This window comes from Sardina pilchardus, chromosome 2, assembly GCF_963854185.1.
Source record: "Sardina pilchardus chromosome 2, fSarPil1.1, whole genome shotgun sequence".
NCBI lineage: Eukaryota > Metazoa > Chordata > Actinopteri > Clupeiformes > Clupeidae > Sardina > Sardina pilchardus.
The window spans coordinates 1,732,265-1,757,264 of record NC_084995.1 but is presented as its reverse complement, the minus strand read 5'-3'; the positions used below and the strand labels follow the sequence as shown (position 1 = coordinate 1,757,264).

Below are 25,000 nucleotides of genomic sequence, written 5' to 3'. Positions count from 1 at the left end.
TGATCCTGCTGGTCCTAGTGAGCATTTATAATTATTCTTTAGCCTTATATCCCCTTCTTCTATTTGTTAGCCCTTTTGTGCAAAGGAGGGCTACATAAAACTTAGGCTGCCGTCTCTTCAAGTTTTAAGACGGTTGTCTTCCAGCTTATCATATGACTTGACTTGTGACTTGCTTGACCTAAGCTATGACTTGACTTGACTTGACTCGACCTAAGCTATGACTTGACTTGACTTGACTCGACCCTCACAAAAACGACTTGGGACTTGCTTGAGACTTGAAGGTTAAGACTTGAGACTTACTTGAGACTTGCATATGTGTGACTTACTCCCATCTCTGGTGTGCAGGTTACTACACGTGCGTGGAGGTGATCTTCACGCTGCGGCGGCAGGTGGGCTTCTACATGATGGGTGTGTACGCGCCCACGCTGCTCATCGTGGTGCTGTCCTGGCTCGCCTTCTGGATCAACCCCGACGCCAGCGCCGCCCGCATCCCCTTAGGTCAGCCGCCCCGCCAGTCTCCCGCCAGAGCCCGCCCACACACCCCTCTGCTCCTCTCATCTCTCCTTCCATCTCTCATAGGCTCCTCCCTTTCTCTCCCTCCTCTCATCCGCCCATCTGTCCATCCCGGGGCTCCATCCCTCTGTCAGGTCAGCGCTCTTTCTCCTCTCTTTTTCCTGTCGTGGGGGTGCTGGGGTGGGAGTGCTGGGGACCCATGGAAGTGTCATGAGGAGACCCACTGGCCTCTCACTCATCCTGCTGCCCTGCCCGGCCCACTCCTAATCTACTCATGTGCTCTTCTCTTCTCTCCTCCACTCCCACTCCCTCATCTCTCTCTCTCTCTCTCTCTCTCTCTCTCTCTCTCTCTCTCTACCGCTGCTGCTGTAGGTATTCTCTCTGTTCTGTCCCTCTCCTCTGAGTGTACGTCTCTAGCCTCAGACCTGCCCAAGGTGTCCTACGTGAAGGCTATTGACATCTGGATGCTGACCTGCCTGTTCTACGGCTTTGCCTCTCTGGTGGAGTACGCTGTTGTCCAGGTGGGTTTGTGTGGCTGTGTGTTGTGCATGGGTCAGTGTGTGTGGATGTACTATATGTACATGTGTGATTGCACCTATGATGATGGATGGTATGTGTGTGTGTGTGTGTGTGTGTGTGTGTGTGTGTGTGTGTGTGTGTGTGTGTGTGTGTGTGTGTGTGTGTGTGTGTGTGCGTGTGTGTGTGTTTCTAATGTACTGATGTTGGATCTGGTTTGCTCTATGTTGCGGTGCTCAGGTGATGCTGAACAGCCCAAAGCGGATAGAGGAGGAGAAGGCGCGCATGGCCCAGAAGGAGAAGGAGAAGGAGGAGAAGGAGGCCAAGAACAAGACTCCCTCCAAAACCACCCCCAACACCATCAATGGCACAGGGGGCACCCCCATACATGTCAGCACACTGCAGGTCTGTCTGTGTGTGTGTGTGTGTGTGTGTGTGTGTGTGTGTGTGTGTGTGTGTGTGTGTGTGTGTGTGTGTGTCTGTGTGTGTGTGTGTGTGTGTGTGTATGTGTGTGTGTGTGTGTGTGTGTGTGTGTGTGTGTGTGTGTGTGTGTGTGTGTGTTTGTGTGTCTGTGTGTGTGTGTGTGTGTCTGTGTCTGTGTCTGTGTGTGTGTGTGATTTTGCATAGATGTGTGTTTGTGTGTTTTTGACTCTATAATCAGTCAACCCAAACAGCCTCATGATTCATGTTGATGATGGCTATGTTATGATCATATTTTGACATATTTATTTTCAATTACGTCCAACAGCTCCCCACTCGCTGCAGTTTTTTTTTACAGTGTCTTTGTTCCAAAAGTAACAGTGTTGCTTATTTGTGCTGCGATGCATAGCATAATGGCTGTGAATGGCATTGCTTTCTTCCCAATTAGGCAGATCATATCAGAGAATGGCCTGAGAACCATGTGCTGTCCGGTTTCATGCAGCTCAGTTATCGTGAGATCTCTCTTAACTGCTGTGAAGAATAGGAGCTGATTTACAGGTGCTGTGTCAACTCTGGAGTTGCTTTCATGCCAGCAGTAAGTAAGTGATAGCACACATGTGACTTGGTCCATAGGTGCTCTAGTTGTAGTGGGTGCGTCAGGACCACGGCCAGGCCTCATGCTACGTGGGCAGAGCTGTCCATGGTGCTGAAACAGCCTTGAATCCATTCTGCTAGCTGTCACTCAACACACAGCAGAGGAATGCCCCGTGGTCATTATTTAGTCAACATCAGCTGTTGCAGTTCCTCCATATAACTTCTTTCACCTTTTAATGAACCTCAAGGAATATTCTGTAAAAATGAGGCCAACGCTACAGCTGCAGTAGAAAAGCTATATAGTATCTGTCTTGCATATGATATGGGGAAAGGGTGTCTCTTGTGATAGAACACTGGCAAAGAGAATCAAATATTAAATAACGTTTCCAGGAAAGATCATCAAATTGATGTATAGCGATGAAGACACTAAATGTCTATGAAACTATATGGCGAAAATGATTATGGCTCTTACTAGTCCTGAATGTTCCTCATTTCTCTCTACAGTATGAGCTTGCATGACATACATGCAGCAGTAGCAGAAAGGTCATAATTACTCTCTCTCTCTCTCTCTCTCTCTCTCTCTGAGAGTGGAAGAGCGTGTGCGCGGGGGAGAAAAGGCACATTTGATGGAATGGCTGTAATTGCGGTTGGTTACAGTGAGCGTTCTCAGTGAAATGGCAGGGGAGTAAAAGCAGGGGCCTCTGGGAGATGGGGTTTTATCTGTTCTGACAGCAGGGAGAGAACTAGAGCACATGACTACTAACCTTTGTGTGTGTTCGAAAGAGAGAGAGGGAGAGAGAGAGAGAGAATGAAGGTGCATGTAGGTTTTCTTTTGTTAGTGTTGATGTGCTGCAATGATGTTTTTAATATATGATATGGCGGTGTGTGGTTGGGTGGGTGTCATTATGTACAAGAAGGTGGTCAGTATTGTAAACTGAGTGGAGTTTGGGTCTGTGGAGTGTGTGGATATTAATATATTGTAGGAAAGTTGTGGTACTTGAGCAAGCTCAGAAGGGGTCACCATGGGCAGGTAAGTGGTCAGTGCATGCCTCTCTAGGTGTTAAACTGGCATGTTGTCGAGTCCCCAGAGACTGGAGCTGTGGCCCTATGCCATATGTTATGCCCAGAGGAGAGAGGCGGCTGTGTGTCAGAATCACTCAGATGATGAAGACGGGCTGTCGTATGTGTGTGAGTGTGTATGAGTGTGTGTGTTTGTGTGTGTGTGTGTGTGAGAGAGAGAGAGAGAGAGAGTGTGTGTGTGCGTGTGTGTGAGTGTGCGTGTGTCTCTCTGTAGGATTAATCAGCCGGATTGATGTGCTGAAGTGACTCTCTGCTCTTGCCCTCCTTTGCTGTGTGTGTAGGTCGTGGAGACCCGCTGTAAGAAAGTATGCACCTCCAAGTCGGACCTGCGCTCCAATGACTTCAGTATTGTCGGCTCACTGCCTCGGGATTTCGAGCTGTCCAACTTTGACTGCTATGGCAAGCCCATCGAGGTCAACAATGGTCTGGGCAACAAGAAGAACAAGAACAACAAGAAGCCTGCACCTGCCAAACCCATCATCCCCTCCGCAGCCAAGCGCGTCGACCTGTACGCCCGCGCCCTCTTCCCCGGCACCTTCCTCTTCTTCAATGTCATCTACTGGTCCGTGTACCTGTGACCATCGTAGAGCACCCCAGGGTGGAATACAGAGAAACACAGGAACACAAGTCACCATACATACTCCTTCAGTCTGTGAAAGTGTGTGTCTTTAATGTGTGTGTGTGTGTGTATGTGTGAGAGAGAGAGAGAGAGAGAGAGAGAGTGTGTGTGTGTGTGTAAAAGGATTTGGTCTCACCTCAGCACAACGCGTAGGCAACAAGAAATATTGGTTCTGATAACTTGGTTTGGTTTGCACTCTAACCTGGATAAGGAAAGCGACTCTTGGCAGCGTTTCCTTCCTGGAGGTTTGTGTGAGTGCCGTGGCCGAGCTCAGCGTGTGGGGGAGTGCTGCGTAGCTGCAGCGGTGCTGAGGGGGACTCTGCCTGGAGGATTACCCACGCCGGAGGAGGCCACTCCTGCAGGCACTGCCCAAGTGGAGGGGCTCAGCACAGCGGAGGCTGGGCAGAGGAAAAGCCACGGGCACATTGCGTGGTGTATGTGTGGGGCTGCTCACAACACACTCCTGTCATCTCTCAAGGTGTTTCTCTGTAGTCCAGACTTGGGGTAGGGTTTTTTTTTATGGGGGAAGCGGGCATCCTCAGCTCTGTCCTTCTGTTTCTATTGTTTTGCACCAAAGCTCTCTTCCCCGTGTTCAAGTCTTCCACTATACAAGTTGAATTTTAACAGCTTAAGAGCTGAAGGTGTGTGTGCGTGTGTGTGTGTGTGTGTGTGTGTGTGTGTGTGTCTGTGAGTGATTACAATTTGCATCTGAACTGCTTCAAAGCAAAATAACCCACAACGGGATTGCTGTCTGTGTGCGTGTGTGTGCGCCTGCGTGCGTGTGTGTGTGTGGTTTGTGCGTGTGTGTGTTTAAATACCTTGCACGCTGAAGTAAAGACATTAATCCATTTACTAATATATGCAGACCTTTCTATATTTAAATAGCTCCAGGCTGGGGTTTTAGCAGTGAGAGTGGAGGGACAGGAAGAGCACTGGGTACTGTGCGTATGTGCACGTGCATGTATGTACTGTATGTGTATGTGCCAGGCTGCTGGTGGACAATTTCTCAGGGCACAGGATGCTTTAAAGGACTGATAGACTGGAATTACTGTAAATAACATGCATTATAGGAATGCCTTGTGTGTACACACACATCATGAATAAAATAAACATATAAACATATATTCTCTGTATTACTGCAACACATGGTTGTTTGTTTCTTCTTTGGTTGATTACTGTTTGCTGATAACTATTTCCTGTTCAATACCCAGACATGGTCAACTTTTCAAGTGCACTTCCTAGCGGTCAAACTGGGTTGAGATTTCTTCTTATGTCTGTTAAGCAATTCCATTAGCTATTTTTTAAACATTAATAATAACAAAATTAACTGTTTGGAATAATATAAATATACTACATTTTAGAGAGACAGGAGAGTGCATTAAGAGATGCTCAGTGTGTGCTTGGTCTCGGTCATGATGGGTTATCTTTGAGGAAGAGTACACTTTTACTGAATCCCCACATGCATGGAGCTTCTGTGCTTTCCTACAACAGCCCTCTGCTGCTCTCTGCTGGATATCTATGAAACTACACTGAGTGGCTGCTGTATTCATGGCATCTGGGGGGAGTAGTTCTCTGTTCAGCCTCCCCTGAGGAGTGCACTTAGTCTGACTCTAAGACGGCGCTGGACTGCAGACAGGATTGGCCTCTTTCCTCATGGTGGCTAGCCTGGCTTTGACCTGGGGAGTTCCCTTCGTGCTGGACCCTTGTGTGTGAGTGTGGTGTGTAACAGAAGCTGGCTTGGTTCCCAAAATCAGACCCCAAGTTGCTTCCAGATATGATGTTGGCCAAACATGCTGTTGGCTTTATGGCTAACAGTTGTTCTTCGAAACAAGCATTCTTGGCAAGGCACACTGGTGTGTTCCATTTTCAAATCATACTTCCAGCCAAACGAAGGCCTTTCATCTTCAGATATAGACCAAATATACCTCATCTCACAAGGAAGCACATCCTGAAATGTTTGAGTCCAGAAGCTATTTTAAGGAATGTCAGACAAGTTTCATATCAAAACACGGCGAGTGTGAGTCCAACTCTGGTCAGAGCTCATCATCTGTCTCATAGCAACCTGTTCTGTCTGAAAAGTCACATGACCCTCTAAGAATATTTCCAAACTATCTGACCTAGGTAGGCGCTAGCCAGGCTATGACCAGTCTGCATCCTCTTACTCAAACGAGTAGCTCAGTTCAAACTCTTTTCCACTATTCTATTTTCACTGTCACAAGCAACAAACATAGTGAAACTAATACTTTTATACCCTGAACTGTACTGGCTGGTTTTGAAATAAAATGACTTTACATCAGCCAGATAATTAAACTGGCAAGAACTGAATGGTAAGTCATCTTGAAGTTGGATTAAAATAAAATGCTCTCCTCCAGCCCAAGACCAACAAAGGTGGATGAACTATGACAAACATCTCATGAAGTGAGTACAGCAACGGTACCTTGGAAAGCAGAGACTGCTGATGGAGTGGATGAAGGCATCAATTCATCACAGCAAAACTTGAATAGAGCATTGGCACAGGCAAGGTGACAGATCCAAAATATGAAACACAAAAAAACTGTGAAGACCTCAACAACACCAGTAAATTCAGGTGTTGTTTCAAATCAGAAATAGAGCCAGGTCAGTAAAGTACAACAGGGCAGATGTGAGTGCCTCAGGGAGAGGAACTTCCCAGGGAACAGACTCAAAGCAGACAGCAATCAAACCACAACAATAGAGACATGAGCACAGACAAGAGGCAGCTCCCGGCACCTCGTTCATCCCACAACCCTCCTTCTGGGTGACTTGGTTGGGAAAGGAGGATTGTACGCTGTCTTCCAGATGCATCCGTGTCAGATGGGCAGAAATAGTGTAAAAATATAAAACAAACTAGTCATCATAGCTCCACTCTCAGCAGACGCTAGTTCTATATTCACCAGACTATTCCATTTAAACACCTGGCTTATAACAAATGTTTTCACTTGGGATGAATTTTATAGACAATCTTAACCTTTTCTGGAATCAGAGAATATTTCAGCCCAAATAGCACAGAACTCAGCTGGATTGGTGACTATGTCCTCTCTCTCCATCACCCACCTGACCCCCATGGTGTGGCCCTCTGATCAGCACCCAGCAGCCTCCACTGAAATGAAGACCATGAAGAGCATAATAACATGACAAGAAGGACTCCTGGGCTGACTCAAAGCCAATCATCAGCATCAAACATCCAGGACTTCCAACAGTAAAATGGAGATGATCTGTGTGTAAGATTATGAGTAAGAGGCTGAAGCATCAATACATTGAGGCATCTGTGTCTGATCCAATCCCAGAGAACAATCCAAATGCTGACACACCGATATCCCAGCCCAACTCCACGGAGTTCTTGTCACCGCAGAGACGTGACAACAGGGACGCTGCTGGAATGACTCAAAGCCACCCATCTGCATCAAACTCCCCAGCAGGACCTCGGCAGGCACCTGGAGTGCAGATAACATTATGGAGCACTGCAGACATCTGCATCACCCATCAACACTGAGGACAGACTATCAAATGAGAAGGGTCAAACGGAAGCATCAGCGTCTGACCCAATCACAGAACCACTGCGTGTATATATATAAACTTGCCTTGCCTGGTCTGGTCTTAGCTGTGCATTGGACTGTGTTTAAGCGCTGAGGCGGTGTGTTTTTGGTGAGCTGAGAGTGCAGATGGAGGTGTTGAAATGACACTTTGCTGGTGCTCCCTCTCAGGAGCTGACTGAGCTGGTGGCCTGAGCGACAATGTGCAAGTATTTTAATGTATTTATTGTTTTGGGCAAACTATCCTCAAGTTATGGGATGTGTGCTGTGAAATTATTATATGGAGTAAAATAAACTGTTGTAGCCACATTGATGGAGAGTACTGACCAAATAATTAATTCCATTCATTTTTGCATAGTGTTATAGTGTCCATTTTTGTGTAATATAACAACAGCCTACATACCAACAAACAACTGGCTGCCACTCCTTCACAGTACAACATGCACTGTCTATAGCCAACTATTGAGAGATACTTTAACTTAACTCACGATCAACAGGATCAACAGGATACAAAAACAACAGCAGCGTATGAAATACTATATCAAATAGAACCCCTCTTCGATCAACCCTGCCCCTCCTTTATTTTCATCCTGACTGCTGTGAGGGCAGACCCAGGCAATCCATTCAGCAGGCAGGAACCACCCCACTAACAGCTGAGTTTGGCACATCCTCTTAGGATCCTTCATAGGATAAACCTAATTTATCACGACTTGAGGAAGAATCGTCATGGCCATAGTTCAGCAAATACATAACACTGCACTCCAACAAACAGTCAAGCGGTCGAAAACTGAGGAATTTCAGTATCTTGTATTTACTGTTTCATTTGCAGTCAGATAACACAAAATAGAATTGTTCAATGCCTTGCCATTTTGACCTTGTGAACAGCGCAGATGGGATTGTTTGGGCCAAGTTTAGGTCTCAGGCAGGCCCAGGAGAAGCTTATTTCTAATTTGCACACATAGGCCTACACTTTATAATGTTATAGGTGTCACTTAATACCTATTGAAGATTGTAAGTTATTTATCTCTATGAGTAATCCTGCAATAACCCCATCTGGGCCTGGATCGGTTCTGTAGCCTATCCATGGACATTAAAAACAAATATAGCTGACATGCCTTGCCTGGCATGTGACTTTTTGTATTTCGGTTGCTATAAAAAAAAAAGAGAGAGAGAGAGAAAGGCCATTTTCATTGAATAAAGTAATTTATTAACCCATGTTTTATTTGAATGCAATGATGTTATTTGACTATACAACGGGTCTCACAAAAGGCCAACGTATGCAAATGGTGCTCCTGCTACCATTTTAGAGTTTTGTGTGGTAGCCAGTAGCGTAATGGCATACAAAGCATGCTGTTTGAGCGCCTGTGTTACTTGATTAAATGTAAATGTGTCACGCTTTCCTTTAGATGACATCCCATAAGGCCAGGAATAAAATACAATCGCATCCCATCAGACGTAATGCTTCTGCCCTTTGTGGTCCGGAGGCCTGTAGCCCTCCTCCAACACACCAATGGACGGACCCAGTTAGGAAACACTAAATGATCAGCGCAAATGTCCAAATATCTAAGTAGACTTCTCCAGCCAATTAACCAAGCCTCAAAATTACCGCATCGATCAATGAACGAGGCCAGTGATGCTCGTTGGCCCGAATCTCGTATCCGAAGGCTCAAGCTGCAACACCAGTTTCGGAATCTCTCGGCTTTCTCCGTCTTCATCAGTATTCCTCGCGTGTCCGTTGTGTTGAAAGGATTCCGAGGGTCGGAGCCGCAAAGGAGGCGAGCACTAGAAACCCGCATCAGTGCGCGATTCTTCCCCCGCATCGCCCGCTCCCTAGTTCTTCTCATTCGTGTTTAAGGGCTCAAAGGTCTGTTCACCCTCGCAAGCCACTCGGTTTTCCCGTCTCTGTATGATGAGAAGTCGGGTCCATGGGACGAGAGCTATTTTATAACCAGTGAAACGCTGGATGGTGGATGTCGTAGCGCCTTTTGGAAATGCCAAAGACGATGAATTTAACGGGCTTGATACTGCCCGTGCTGTGGGGGATGTCGTTTGGTGGATCTCCAAGCGTTCAAATAGGTAAGAATCATAGCCTTAAAAATTAAAGATTGCATCTAAATATTCACATTTGTGTTTCAAGGTTTACGCGCGTTGGGCAATTTAGGACATCAGCCTACCGATACCGAGCATTTCGGGGAAGGGGCAAATTGGAAATCTTTTGCGCTCCGGAGCCTCGAGGCAACATATGCTGATAAATAAGAGATACAATGCCATATTTGTTTCTTAATCGTTTAATGTGTGTGTTGACAGAACGTTCCTCACATTCTCTTTACTTGTCTGTCTTAGGGGGTCTGTTCCCTCGAGGCGCAGATCAGGAATACAGCGCTTTCCGGATCGGGATGGTTCGGTTCGGCACGAACGAGATCCGTCTCACACCCCATATAGACAACCTGGAGGTGGCCAACAGCTTCGCCATCACCAACTGCTGTAAGTGCGGCTTAGTGAAGCATGCTGGAATTTAACAGAGCCTGTTTTGTGATCTGGTTATTGACTCTTTAATTGATGGCAATTATTTGGCAGAAAATAATGGTGCGACGCCCATGATGTGAGCCTTGATTTTTGGTGGGCTTTTGCTTTCATTGTGGGCATCTTGTGTCCTTCAGTACGCTACTGTTCTGAAAGCGGTCTGGTAGCTAGGCTCGCAATGCCTGTGATCGGAGGAGAATGGACAGGCTGATTTAGGATCAGCTGTCAAGTAGCATTGCGCGTTTGCTAGCCGGAGCCAGGCGAGCTCGAGAGATTTAACGCCGCTGAATATTTCAGTAACATGGGGACTTCTGTGTGTGCGCGCTTGATTGTGCGTTGGCCGCCTCTGATACATGGGTTGGATGGCGTAACCATCATACATGCGTTCTATTATTAACGCTTGTCTGTGCGTTATACCGATATAGTGGCTTCTGTCTTATCTCGCTTCATCTCATGTATTCCACCTGAGTCATTTTTCTCCAAACCGCGTATTTTTTTTTATTATTAGCCTATTGTTATTATTATTAGAATGAGCATAATAGGCAGTTGCATATCAGCAGGTGTATGAAATGATGTTATGTAAAGGTTCGCTGTGTAATCGGCATGAATTCCTGATCAGCATGGAGTTGGTTTCCACAGTAACCGTGTGGCCCCCGCTTTCCTCCTTGCATACGCGCCGTTTGATCACATTAGGAACGGAGACCGAACTGCCTGAATTATCTTACGCTTGCTGATGAATTAGGTTTTTGACGTGGAGAAAGGGCGATTTTCATTCCCTGGAATAAACCAGCACTATTGTACAATGAGAGAATACGTTTTTTCCCCTCACACCGCCGAGCTAAAAGGCAGCCTCAAACGCGTTCTTTGACAGCTCAGTCCTGCCCGCGTCTTTAGGTAATAGCAGTGAAGAGCACAAGGAGCTACCGCTGAAGGTTATTAGAGGCTCTTGAAACTTACAGACGGTTCGTTGTCTTCGATGATTTTTATTCGTCCCCGACCACAACATCCATACCGCTCTCTCTCTCTCTCTCCTCACAGACACACACACACCCACACACAGCCTACACACGACTTGGTGAATTTATCGATTATGATATGAGGGAAGCCGTTTGATGGATTCAGAAGGTGAACATCATTACATTTCACAATACAGAGAAATTCGCAGAAACTAAAATGGCGAGGGATTTCCAGCAACAATCCGCTGTTTCTACTCGCCCACGGCTGTGCAGTGAAGTGTGCTGCGCGCGTAGGAAGAAAGCGACGGGGCCAGCAAGAGATCTGGCCAACACTGGTCACTTGTGTACGTCTGCGTGAGTGTCTTTGTGTGTGTGTGTGTGTGTGTGTGTGTGTGTGTGTGTGTGTGTGTGTGTACATAAATGGAGAGAGAGAGAATGTGTACAGGTAGAGGTCCATGCGTTCAACTAGTTGAGCTTCCCTCACTGCATTAAGTCGCCCGCATGCCATCACCACCCTGCACTGCTGAATCATGCAGATGGTTCCCATACAGCGTGTACAACACAAGCTTAAAGGTGTCACCCGAACACCATGTGCAGCCTTAGATTCTTAAAATAAATGGCAGGGTACTACAGAGCTTTTCCATTTTCCTTACCACAGTGCACTTCCAATATAAAAGTTTAAGCACTGTGAGCACTGTGAGGCTGTTCTAGATGAATTACAGAGAATGATAATCAGGGCATTCCCACTATGGTGACTTCATTTGGTGTCCCACAAAAATAAAAGGCCTCTCAAGCTATCAAAGTATGAGGATTATCAAATAGACGATGAAAGAGATGACATTTTGCCATTGCTTTTGTCTGAGGACATTGCGTAAAGGATGCCAAATATTTTGCTTACTAAAGACATCTGTGGCTTGTACAGAGGGCTGAGGGGTGTCCTCTGGCCTCCGGATGGTGCATAGACAGTTTCTGGTCAAGACCTCTTGTCCTCCAGCGGGCACCCAGTGGGAGATAAAGACTCAAGACGCTGCCAAGTGCATTTGCAGAGAAAATGTCTGTATGCAGATATGCTTGTTACTCCTAATAGAATATTAGACGCCTGATATCGATTATGTGCGGATGTCAGATTTGTCACCTTGGAAATGTGAAAAGAGCTGCACAGATTCAGTCATTGCAGCAACTGTCTAACAGGTGCTCTGGACCAGCAGGTATCACCAGAGAAGACTATGACCTTAGGATTGTTTTAGTCAGGTCAAACACTTGTCTTTGAAAGAGAATGCAAAGCATAGCATCTAGTGTGATTTATCATGGATTTGAAAGATATGAGGTGACCACATGTTTGTTCTCAGGTAAAAGAAGGTACTCATTTTTTTGGAATTACTTCTGATTACTTTGGGATTTGATAAATGTCTGTTTTAGCTTGTCGTTTTCACTGGATTAAAATAAATGTGCATATTTGTCATTCACAATACATACATTATGTCATAATCCTACTGTTCAATCAGTTGATGGTTCCTTATGATGTCTTAGGATAAAGCTCCTTTGGAATTTGTCACTCCTCCTTGTAGACAAGTAGGGTCTTTAATAGGCCTACTTCAACTGAAATGGATCCACAGCAGAATTGGGACCTTAACATGGAATACTGATTGGATCTCTAGAAATGGTTCTATTTGATTGGTCTTGCAAAGATATTCCTTTATTTTAAGTGAAATAGCTCTGGAGTTTTGTAATCTGAAACTCAAGTACCTTCTTATACTAAACGCGTCATATTAAGTGAAGCAAAAGTTACGTAACAGTTTTGCAGGTACAGCAAGTATGATGTCAGGCCCTGACAGTAGGTGGCTCATTGCTTAGCCAGACAGAAAGGTGGTCGTCTGACCCTTCAGTTTCAGTTTGCAGCACCCGGCTAAAACTTCCAGCTGTCTGTGGATAAAGAGACATTCTAGAATTTAGTTCTGTATATTCATTCTTCTGTGTGACTGAAAGTGAGACCTTCATTTGGTTTTCCATTAGTGCAAGAGCTGTTTCTGCAAAGACTGTCTCCAACAGTATGTACGTTTGTATGTCCCTTGCACAATTCTGTGTGCAAGGCCTGCCAGTTGAATGAGCCCCCGCTCCTAAAGGAACATCTTGATATGTGTTGGTTATAACTGCATGAAAGAAAATAGTTTGTCTTTACTCATTTGTAGTATCAGTTAATGCTTTCCCCCTTTGCCAGTCCTCGCTGCTCACGGTCTGAAATGGAAAAAGTATTGGTACAGTATATGTAGCAACTTCTCAAACACATACACACACACACACACACACACACACACACACACACACTCGATGCACACAACTGGAGGTTATTCTCCTGTGCACCTCCAGAGAGGCCAGCACATAAATATTCTCATCACTTCATCAGGTACTGAGGATTTGTGCTGAAGACAGGACGATAAAAAGAATGTAGCACGCTCCCTCCCCCGGCGCTTCTCTGTCCCTCCATCCTAATCAAGCTTCACCTTCAAGAAGGGATTAAAGAGAGTGTGTGGCTGTGTCAGTGTGTGCTCTGTGTACACGAGCCGTGCCCTGGAAGGTTAAAGCAGTCTGTGTGAGGGGAGGGGGGAGCAGCTGTCTTGGCATGATTTGTATGTATGTAAGGGTTCCTTCATACATGTACGTGTTTAGAGAATTAATCCTTCGTCATTAGTCATTTGCCTTTTATCAAAGTGTTTGACTGTGTGAAAAGATCTTGGTAGATAATGGTATCCCTTTGTAACCAGAAGTTGGAGAAGGAATTGATTAAGACATTGCCAGCATATAAGTGAAATAACCACATTTCAGCATGATGATGAAGAAATATGTACGTAATTTAGGAAGAAAGCCACAGTTATTTTCTGATGGTCTTTGAGGGCAATAATAAAGGGGCTATTGTATTTAGGAATCGATAGACAAAATCAGATGCAAAATACTGATTTCACTCCTTGTCAAACCTCTCCACACAAAAATCAAAAGCACATCCACAACATTCAAAACATCACTCACTGAACTTATGTACCATTTTCTAAAAAATGTATTCTACACATATTAAGTTCTCTCCACATCTCAACTGTACACAGATGTATTAAGTATGAAACACTGTTATCATAAGTTGTGGGGATATGTCATAAATACAAACTATGAACACAAATTGGATGTGTTGGATATGATAGATTAACACAACACAACACTACATTATGGCTGTGAAATTGACAGGTCTTACCAGCTGTTAATGGATGTCCACTTTATAGGTTACTGTTTTCTTCTTAAACTACAGAATGTCGTATGAACAACTGTCACGGTACAGCAAAAGTACTGTGATACTGTACTGATAAGATACTTTATACAGAATTGAAGCTAACTGTACATCCTGTCTGCCATGTGGATCAGGCTGCAGCAGCTCTCCAGCATGCAGTGTCATCTCTGGCCCCATACTGTATGTGGGGAAGTACTCTACTCTCTTCAGTGGAGTGTCCAGCACTGGCAGGCCTCCACCTCAGTGTTGCCACAGGCCTCTTCACCCAGAGGGGAGTTGCATGTAGGTGGGGTTGTAAAAGCCCCACATACATCTGCTACAGTCCAAATTAGTCTGGATCCTTTGTACAGGCTCTGGTCAACCAAAGGCCTACCAGTCCTCAATCTCAGTCTTCCTCCTCTTCCTCTTGCTCCTTCAGGTTTTTGTCACTGTGAGCAAAGTGAATGAACTTCAGAAGCTGCAAATTCCTGATGTAACTGTTATCTTTCAAATGTAGGAAAGACAGTGTTTCCTTTTACAAAAATGTAAAATTTCAGATGTTACACTATACTGTATCTAGAAGTTTCATTGAATGAAATGGATTTGACTCTTGTAGGCTTGGTCAACATATTTTGCCATTAGGCAATATGAACAATGCAGCCTGTTGGTGGTGAATATATGTTGTAGTTTAATAATATTGTTGTTTATCCAAAATAGTGGTTTCATTCAGTGATGTGATTTTTCAGTGAGAAAAAAAAGAGATCCAGTCTCATCAGGTTTTAATGCCATTCATTACCATACAAAACATTTATTTTACGTCATTCGACATTTGAGAAGTGTGTCATGATATTGCAGGACCATAATATGCTACAGGCTGTACAGCTAATATGAAAGGGATGGGTGCTGAACAATGCAGTCCCTCAACAATCTTATATTACCCCAGCTAGCTGGAGAGAAAGCATTGCTAGATGTTATTTAGCAAAGAGTGAGAGAAGAGCGCTATTGGTCCAATCGCCACTGCATCTCTCTAAAGCATACGTCTCATGCTAGATTGATTTGGCAGTTTGTTTCATAACAGATTCAGACGTAAGCTTGTTGTGACTTTGTATATATTTAGAATCCCCCCAACAAACAAAGCAGAAACAAGAAAACACCTTGTTTTGTCACTCCTTCTCAGATAATCACGCATACAGAACACATCCCTCTTTCTCCCACACACACACACACACACACACACACACACACACACATGCACAAAAATACGTACAAATATTTACATGCTCACCTCACCTGTGTGCTGCTGTTATGTGCACACATGAAATACAAACACGATCACACACTTGGAATCACACGTAGTGCATAGTTTTCCTTTAGAGCACAGAAAGCAGGGCAACTAAGTAGGACAGCTAATTTTACCACTGCTCTGTTCTGGCCTCAACACAAACACAAGGTAATGCATGGGAGCCAGAGTGTGTTTATCCCTTTAAAACTTCATCCTCCTGGGCCCACGGCTCATGCCGTATGTGGGCATGTGTTTTTCCGAGCAAAAGACAGTGAGCTAGTGACGACTGGAGGGCTGGCGAGGCAGACGAGGCGACCGTTGAACAGCTCTGAATTCGTTAGATAGTCTTTTAATCACGTTGTCCTTGACAGGAAGATTCCAGCTCTGATTCGTTTTTCATCTATCTGGAAACACTAAAAGCCTACATCTCAAAGTGCCTTTAGTGAGCATAGAGAAAAGCACTTTCTGTCAAGCCCGCTCACTTCTGTAGACTAAGACCTCATTGTGAATTTAAAAGGCATTCTATTTAATTCTTGGGTTTTGTTTCATTGTTTTACTGTAGATGCAACACGACTGTGTTTGGGTCTGTAATGATTTCTTTTGACAAGCTCTTGTTTTAACTCCCTTGCAATTAGACCCCATCAATCCAATTGCAACCCAGAACTAACCGTTCAATCACTCTCTAAAAATAGCTGCAGACGAACAATCCGAAAAATGGCCTTTCAGAGGAATAGAACCCCCAGACTTTAACACTATCTCCATCCCAACACATACTCGCCTGAATGACGAGGGATTCTCAATGCAGGACAGACAGAATCAGGTGGAACTGAATGCAGTAGTGTTACCAATGAGAAGGACGTTTTGTGTTGTGTGGACCGAAGAGTCATTTGTCGCATCCAGGTTCCTCTGATGCAGCAGATGGCCAGGGTCATCAGGTAGTCAGACCCCATGTTGTTAGACTGTTGTCTAGTGGTGGAAATGCATGCAGTTTTGCCCTGAAATACCTACACAGCCTTTTTCTTTAATAGGGATGTATTGACCACAAATCAATATATTGGAGGATGCCACATTCACTAGAGAGGTGCAGATGATGTGTCCTATGAGATATGAAAAATGAATATGCGATCCAATCCAAACATTACTCACTCTGACCACAGAATATTGATGGCATCTTGGCTCTGAAGTGCTCCACAGTGCTTGAAGAATTACAATCAATATCATTATCAGTATTGTCCTGGAGGACGAATCTCAGTATTGGGGAACTATGAAATTGCAGTACATATTACAATGCATGAAAGGAATAGAAAATGTGAATTTGAAAGAATGACTAACCCTAGGCATTAATAAATGATGTGTCTTTGATGATCAGGAGTTTGTCAGGAGAATTAAACATAGTAGGTCATGCTCCACCTCCAACCATGTCATCAGAAGCGTGACGTCTAGTTGTCCTCATCTTTTCCACTTTTGTTTTTCAACCTACAGTCTGCTCTCAGTTTTCCCGTGGGGTGTACGCCATATTTGGGTTTTACGATAAGAAGTCGGTGAACACCATCACATCGTTCTGTGAGACGCTTCACGTGTCGTTCATCACACCAAGTTTCCCTGCCGACGGATTCAACCAGTTTGTGCTTCAAATGCGGCCTGACATCAAAGGGCCACTCATCAGCCTCGTGGAGTACTACAAATGGGAGTCGTTTGCCTACCTGTACGATGGGGACCGAGGTATGAACACATACTGTATACATATATAGTATATATTCTCATTCTCTCTCCATCCATCTCTCTCTCTCTGTCTCTCTCTCACTGTCACACACACACACACACACACTCACACATCATATGCATTCATGAAATGTTCCTCCAAATGTTCCTCCTCCACACTCATACAATACACACCACATGGGTGTTTCTAGGTAGTACGATGCTCTCTGATTTTGCCTTCCTGCCCCCTACTCTACTCCCTGCCCTCTCTATCTCCACCTGTTTGGCAGATGGGCTCCAACTAGGAGTTCTGCTCACTGCTCAATTGAACCTACTTGAATTGAACCTACTTGAATTGAATTGAATTGAATTGAATTGAACTGAACTGAACTGAACTGAACTGAACTGAACTGAACTGAACTAAATTGAATTGAATTGAATTGAATTGAATTGAATTGAATTGAATTGAATTGAATTGAATTGAATTGAATTGAATTGAATTGAATTGCTTCATGTCTGATGTTGTTGGTTTTGATGGGAAGCTGTCTGGGCTGTTTTGTGGTTTGTAATTGTTATCTGTTGGGGACAATAGCTGCTGTGCTTGTCATGGTCAGTCGTTCCTGTCTTGTCTGTGGATGCACGCAGTAGGAACAGAATCACCACTGAGTCCTAGATATGAAGTCAGCCATGCAGCTTAGCCATTGTTAGGGGAAAGAGAGAGAGAGAGAGAGAGAGAGAGAGAGAGAGAGAGTGGAAGAGAGAGAGAGTGGGAGGAGGCAGAGGGCAGAGAGAGAGAGGACAGATAGCACAATTGAAGAGAAAAAAAGTGATGGAAGGAGAGAGAGAGAGTAGCCTCCAGGCACACCGGTCTGTGTGTGTGTGTGTGTGTGTGTGTGTGTGTGTGTGTGTGTGTGTGTGTGTGTGTGTGTGTGTGTGTGTGTGTGTCTAGTGCACAGTGCAGAATAGCTTATAGTCTGTAGAGGCATTGAAAGCTTGGGCTGATTTAAATGAGACAGGGTCTTGTTAATTTAGACTGGGCAGAGGGAGGGGGAGACACAGAGTTTGATTAACATGTCATGTAATGAGAGTGATGGACAGAGATTCACTTTCATTAACCTTCATTACACATTTGAACTGGGGTCAACATAGTTTGTACCTATACCCACAAATCTCTCTCTCTCTCTGTCTCTCTCTCTCACACACACACACACCAGGGATGGAAATTAGCACCAGCCACCAGCCAAATGCTGGTAAAATGTGAGAGTGGCTGGTATATTTCAGACACAAAGTCATATTTTAACATTGACTGGCAGGTTAATTTGACCAGGAATCTGCTATTAGCTGATACATTTTCACATTTTCAATTTTTAATTTCCACCCCTGACACACACACACACACACACACACACACACACACACACATTCACATGAAGCAATTATATGTCGACATACTTACAAGTACTACAAGAAAGGACATTCAATCAACCTTTCTCTCCCATAGCAATGGTCTATGTCTATCTCTGTCTTTTTCTCCCTCTCCCTCCCTGTAGGTTTGTCTACGCTGCAGGCCGTCCTGGACACAGCAGCGGAGCGTAAGTGGCAAGTGACCGCCATCAACGTGGGCAACCTGAAGGACGAGAGGAAAGATGAGGCCTATCGCTCACTCTTCCAGGACCTTGAGAACAAGAAAGAGAAGAGGGTCATCTTAGACTGTGAACAGGACAAGGTCAAAGACATCATGGAGCAGGTATATGTTCAGATTAAACTCTCTCTCTCTCTATCACTCTCTCTCTCTCTCTCTCTCTCTCTCTCTCTCACACACACACACACACACACACACACACACACACACACACACACACACAATTTCCCCACAACAAGTGGAAAGCTATACTCTAAAGCCATGTTCTGAATGAAGGTTTGAGTGCTGAGACCAACTGAACTCCATGTTCTTCTGTTTTCAGGTTATCACCATCGGTCGCCACGTGAAGGGATACCATTACATCATTGCTAACTTTGTGCGTTGTTACATGTTTAATACAGCATGAGGTTCACTATTATGTTTCTGTGCAAGTGCAATGCAGTGAAATATTCATGAGCTTTTTCAATGTGGCCGTGTGCAGGGCTTTCTGGATGGTGACTTGTCAAAGATACAATATGGTGGAGCCAATGTGTCAGGCTTCCAGATCGTTGACTTTGATGAACCACTCGTGGCCAAGTTTGATCAGCACTGGGAAACCCTGGAAGAGAAAGAGTACCCAGGAGCTGACAGCAGGATCAGGGTATGGATGCTAGTATGTGTGTGTGTGTGTGTGTGTGTGTGTGTGTGTGTGTGTGTGTGTGTGTCTGTGTGTGTGTGTCTGTGTGTGTGTGTGTGTGTGTGTGTGTGTGTGTGTGTGTGTGTGTGTGTGTGTGTGTGTGTGTGTCTGTGTGTGTGTGTGTGTGTGTGTGTGTGTGTGTGTGTGTGTGTTCAACCTCTCTCTGGATGTTTGGTGAGGTGCTAAGGACATTGTGTGTGTTTGTGTATGTGCATTCAATCTCTCTGAGTGTTTGGTGAAGGATAACACTGTGTTGTTGTGTGCTTTTCTCCAGTACACCTCTGCGCTGACTTATGATGCAGTGCAGGTGATGACAGAGGCCTTCAAATTCCTGCAAAAGCAACGGGTAGACATCACTCGCCGCGGCAACAATGGAGACTGCCTTGCCAACCCTGCAGTGCCGTGGTCTCTCGGAGTGGAAATCGAACGAGCTCTAAAACAGGTACTTCACACACAGCATCATCTAAGCTCCTTGGATGACTTAGCAAGATCTACACAGCATGTTGAAAACATTGACCAAAGTACAAAAGAATAGAGCCCTCAGACTTGTTTTGTTTACTGTGTGTGTGTGTGTGTGTGTGTGTGTGTGTGTGTGTTGACTCTGTGCTTGTGCGTTGACATACTTTTGATTTTCAGGTGCGTGTGGATGGACTGACGGGAAATATTCAGTTTGACCAATATGGGAAGCGAGTGAACTACTCTGTCAATGTGATGGAGCTGAAGAACAGTGGACCAGTCAAGGTGCAGACATCATAAGATTGCCTTTTTGTCAAGAAGCACTTTGAGTTCTGTAGCCAATCTGCGCTCATGTATATTTATGTTGTCATTCTCTCTGTGTGATTAATAAGTAAGAGTGTATTAGTGTAGTAGGGTAGAGTGTAGTGTAGTAATGCGTATGCTGTACTCTTATTGTGTGTCTGCTCTGAATGTGCACCCAACTGTAGATTGGTTACTGGAATGAAGTAGACAAAATGGCTGTGACTAAAACAGACCCATACTCCAATGACACCATGGGCATTGAGAACAAGACTGTTGTAGTGACAACCATCCTGGTAAGACACTGTGGTATGAGTGTGTGTGTGTGTTTGTGTGTGTGTGTGTGTGTGTGTGTGTGTGTGTGTGTGTGTGTGTGTGTGTGTGTGTTCAGGTGTATTCATGTGTGAATTCAGGCTTGCTTTATGCATTGTGTGTATTTGCAAACTATGTGTGCTGGAGTGTCAACATACACTTCTCTGTGTGTGTGTGTGTTTAGGAAGCTCCATATGTGATGCTGAAGAAGAATTCAGAACTGTTTGTGGATAATGATCGCTATGAGGGCTACTGTGTGGACTTGGCAGCAGAGATTGCTAAGCATTGTGGGTTTAAGTATCACCTGAGGATTGTGGGAGATGGAAAGTATGGTGCACGAGATGCTGAGACAAAGATTTGGAACGGAATGGTGGGAGAGCTGGTCTATGGGGTGAGTTGTGTGTGTGTGTGTGTTCAAATATATGATCAGTTAACCTACTGTAGGTACTATGTTGTTTATTTACCTTTTCTTTATTGGTTGCTAGTCACACTGTGTGTTATGTGTTTCTACACACACATACTGTATAAGCTGAATGGTTACCCTCCCATGCAAACCCTTTGTATCAGTGACTGACACCAGTGTGTATGCAATTCTGTGTGTGCGTGTGTGTGCGTGTGCGCGTGTGTGCGTGCGTGTGTGTGTGTGTGCGTGTGTGTGTGTGTGTGCGTGCGTGTGCGTGTGCGTGTGCGCGTGCGCGTGCGTGTGCGTGTGTGTGTGTGTGTGTGTGCGTATCCCTTAGAAAGCGGACATAGCGGTGGCTCCCCTGACCATCACGCTGGTGCGAGAGGAGGTGATTGACTTCTCCAAGCCCTTCATGAGTCTGGGCATCTCCATCATGATCAAGAAGCCGCAGAAGTCCAAGCCCGGCGTCTTCTCCTTCCTGGACCCGCTGGCCTACGAGATCTGGATGTGCATCGTGTTCGCCTACATCGGGGTCAGCGTGGTGCTCTTCCTGGTCAGCCGCTTCAGTCCGTACGAGTGGCACATCGAGGAGCTGGAGGACGGGCAGCTCGGCCAGAGCGAGTCCACTAACGAGTTTGGGATCTTTAATTCTCTCTGGTTCTCTCTGGGTGCCTTTATGCAGCAGGGATGCGATATTTCGCCAAGGTTTGTGCGTCCAACCCTGTCCCCCCTCTCCCCTCCCAGCCTTCGACCCTGCGTAACCGTGGCTACTGCCCACCGTGCACACAACAACCTCCTGTGCCGACGCCCTTCCGCGTCCCTGCTGGCGACCCCAGTGGAGTGCCTACGGGGGCAGGGGGGCATGGCGCAGACGCAGGCTGGCATGACAGGGTGGCGCCGTTAGTGCCCTGTGGTGTGACCCTGCGGCGGGTGGTGGTGTGTGTGTGGTGCGAGCGGAGCTCGAGGGTCGGAGGTGGCTGTGATTTCCCGCGCTCTTGGAGGCGTACCGTGTTTTTGCTGCATATCCTCCACAGTGGCCTTAAGCCGGTGGGGTTCATATGAGTGCTATAAGACAGACATAGCACCGCACCTGGCTAGCATAGAGCTTCATAGACGCAAACCTGACACTCTCCAAATCTCTCGAAACGCTCTGTTTTTCTCTCTCTCTCCTCCTGTCTCATACGACACCCATATTCACTCTCTTTAGCAACTCTAGTTCTCTCTTTCCTTCTCTCTGTGGCTGTGTAATACCTCTTTTCCCCAGCGTAACTGTATGGTGAGTGTAGTGCTTTAGCTTCCTGTGTGAACCACCCCTGATCAGACCTTTGTGTGTGTGTGTGTGTGTGTGTCACCATCTATAAGCAGGCCACAAATGATCTTATGATAGAGGACTTTACATGATCATATGAGTGTGAGAGTGAACAGGTCTGAGGTAATCAGGGAGAACTTTATGTAGACATTCTGTATTAGGCTTATGCTTGGGTAGCCATTTTTTCAGCATTGGCTGAAGATGTATACTGTAGGAACCTCTGAACAGTTATGTTGTACAGAGCATACAGGTGTATAGATAGCTGGAAGGTGTCAAATATACTGTGTGTGTGTGTGTGTGTGTGTGTGTGTGTGTGTGTGTGTGTGTGTCGGTGTGTGTGTGTGTGTGTGTGTGTGTGTGTGTGTGTGTGTGTATACACATATGTGCACTTACAAGAAGACTGAGTTAACCACATGGTTTATATGTGTAGAGCTCTGCTGGACAACATCTCTGTGCGCAACTGTGGATGTGTGTGACTTATGTAGCTGAGCTGTGTGTGTGCTGTGTGTGTGTGTGTGTGTGTGTGTGTGTGTGTGTGTGTGTGTGTGTGTGTGTGTGTATGCGTGTGTGTGTGTGTGTGTGTGTGTAGGTCTCTGTCAGGGCGTATAGTGGGTGGTGTGTGGTGGTTCTTCACCCTCATCATCATCTCTTCCTACACGGCCAACCTGGCTGCCTTCCTGACAGTCGAGCGCATGGTCTCCCCCATAGAGAGTGCTGAAGATCTGGCCAAGCAGACAGAGATTGCCTATGGAACCCTGGATGCTGGATCCACCAAAGAGTTCTTCAGGGTGAGAACCAGAATCACACAGATGTGCCACAGGAGGACGGAGAGTTCCCAATCCCTCTCTTCATCCCCCCATCTCTGCCCCTCACTCACCTAATTGTCCCTTTGCATTCCTTCCTTTGTCCTCTCTCTCTCTGCCCTTTTTCTCTCTCTCCACCTGTCTCCCTGCGCAGAGGTCTAAGATTGCCCTTTTTGACAAGATGTGGCAGTACATGAAGAGTGCCGAGCCCTCTGTATTTGTGAAAAACACGGTAGAGGGGGTTCTACGGGTCAGGAAGTCCAAAGGGAAGTACGCCTACTTGCTGGAGTCCACCATGAACGAGTACATCGAACAGCGCAAGCCCTGCGACACCATGAAGGTCGGGGGGAACCTGGACTCCAAAGGCTATGGAATCGCTACGCCCAAAGGATCAGCATTAAGGTGGGTGGAGTAGTATAACAATGTGTGGACATGTTGTTATAGTATCCCACCTACCCTGATGTAGGCCGGGGTCACCGGGAGGTAACCTAGGCAGTACACAGAGCAGGGAACAGGTAACCTAGGTAACCAACGCCAAAGAGCAGCAGGTAACCTAGGTGACCAAAACCACTGTCAAGGAAGCATGTTAGAAACACACACTTTATTGACTTTTGCTGTGATCTATGATCAACTCATGTTTGTAAACAAACATGAAATGTCAGTAGAAACCTTTATGCACATATAGTTAGTGTGTTTTATGCAACAGAATTACCTCAGGTAGTCTTATTACATGATAAATGACTAAGTCATTTGTAAGAGATGGCAGAGAAGTCCATCTCCTCCATGAGCCCTGCATGTAAACTCAGAGGCTCATGAATCCCAGAGCACTATTCTCTCTGCCTGTCCTCCACACCTGCTAGTCTTCACTCAGAGGATGTACTTTAAGTACTGAGGTTACAGTAATAGTCAGTAGTAGAGTTTTAGGCACTAGAGCCGTTTGCTCTTGTGTGCATGTGACGAGCATCTTGACTGTGAATGCTGGAGTAAGTGCAGGAGGAATGCCTGGTGTGGTGTGGTGTGGTGTGGTGTGGTGTGGAACGTGCTGTCGGTGCTGGTCCACGTTGTCACCTCTGCTGCATGCTGTTGTTGACACTGACAAACTAACCTATCTGTCTGCTTCCACTGTCCAAATGTCTCTCACAGTTGAACACAAGAGTGTGAGTGAGTGAGTGTGTAAGTGAGTGTGAGTGAGTGTGTGAAGAAGTGTGTGTGTTTATGTGTGCGTGCATTTGTGAGGGTGCACTGCACTTGTGTATGTAGGTGTATTTGTGTATGTTTGCATTGTTCCTGATATATGTTAGTCAGTGTTTAAAAGCTATGTTACATGTTATTGATTGTGATAAATATTGTTAAGGATAATAATGATATAGATTAAGCTTTTATCACCTGTGATGTTAATGAGCTAGGCCTAATTAGCCTGTGCTCCAGGGGAGGGTGTTGTGGGTGGGCTTGCCTTAAATGGGAGGGGCTATGTATTGATTGACATGTGACTCACTGCGGGAGGCTGAGCCGCCCCTGTCTCACCCGTGTGTTTTATCTTTGAAGAAATGCGGTAAACCTTGCAGTGCTTAAACTCAATGAACAAGGGCTGTTGGACAAATTGAAAAACAAATGGTGGTACGACAAAGGAGAGTGCGGCAGCGGGGGCGGCGAGTCAAAGGTCAGCCCCACAAAGGGGAATGATGGGTAACCAAACGCAGTGGCGAGGGGGCAGCACAATCAGACGCCAGCAGCAACCCACCTATCAAGGTTTCCCTAGCACAATAAACAGCAACGAATGAGTAGACTAGACGCTGGTAACAGCATCCCCCAGCATAGCAGCGTGAGTGGAGCGGGGAGCGGCGTAGTGAGCGTCAGGCTGGGCGCGTGTGGCCCTGCGGCCGTGTGGCGGGGCTCAGATGCGGCGTGGCCTCTGCTCGTGCTGCTCTCTCGGGGCGATGCGTCGCTGCACATGTGGCCCAGTTCAGCTACGCTAAGCTCAGGCCAAATGGAGCAGCGAGGCCTATCGCCATGACTACAAGCCTACAGCAGTGTCAATGCTACAATAACATAAAATAACATTGATAATGTTATTTATGTTATTCCTCCTAT

General features: G+C 45.7%; 2 protein-coding genes across 3 annotated transcripts in view; both read left to right on the top strand.

The window, feature by feature from the left end:
- The window catches only part of LOC134059544 (glycine receptor subunit beta-like), a 14,176-nt gene extending 9,312 nt beyond the window's left edge, over nucleotides 1–4,864 (top strand). Inside the window, exons 8-11 of the mRNA XM_062515992.1 lie at nucleotides 346–498; nucleotides 886–1,034; nucleotides 1,270–1,434; nucleotides 3,405–4,864. Coding sequence (XP_062371976.1) covers nucleotides 346–498; nucleotides 886–1,034; nucleotides 1,270–1,434; nucleotides 3,405–3,701 — 764 coding nt within the window. The 3' untranslated portion in view covers nucleotides 3,702–4,864. The remainder of the gene's footprint in view (nucleotides 1–345; nucleotides 499–885; nucleotides 1,035–1,269; nucleotides 1,435–3,404) is intronic.
- Nucleotides 4,865–8,876: 4,012 nt separating this feature from the next.
- gria2a (glutamate receptor, ionotropic, AMPA 2a) overlaps nucleotides 8,877–25,000 on the top strand; it is a 19,918-nt gene continuing 3,794 nt past the window's right edge. For both annotated transcript variants that reach the window (XM_062515973.1, XM_062515981.1), the window contains exons 1-14: nucleotides 8,877–9,369; nucleotides 9,637–9,777; nucleotides 16,790–17,029; nucleotides 18,559–18,755; nucleotides 18,973–19,026; nucleotides 19,132–19,290; nucleotides 19,601–19,768; nucleotides 19,963–20,067; nucleotides 20,271–20,378; nucleotides 20,579–20,785; nucleotides 21,135–21,502; nucleotides 22,696–22,894; nucleotides 23,064–23,311; nucleotides 24,455–24,569. In XM_062515973.1, the coding sequence (XP_062371957.1) occupies nucleotides 9,285–9,369; nucleotides 9,637–9,777; nucleotides 16,790–17,029; nucleotides 18,559–18,755; nucleotides 18,973–19,026; nucleotides 19,132–19,290; nucleotides 19,601–19,768; nucleotides 19,963–20,067; nucleotides 20,271–20,378; nucleotides 20,579–20,785; nucleotides 21,135–21,502; nucleotides 22,696–22,894; nucleotides 23,064–23,311; nucleotides 24,455–24,569 (2,394 nt within the window). In that variant the 5' untranslated portion in view covers nucleotides 8,877–9,284. The remainder of the gene's footprint in view (nucleotides 9,370–9,636; nucleotides 9,778–16,789; nucleotides 17,030–18,558; nucleotides 18,756–18,972; nucleotides 19,027–19,131; nucleotides 19,291–19,600; nucleotides 19,769–19,962; nucleotides 20,068–20,270; nucleotides 20,379–20,578; nucleotides 20,786–21,134; nucleotides 21,503–22,695; nucleotides 22,895–23,063; nucleotides 23,312–24,454; nucleotides 24,570–25,000) is intronic.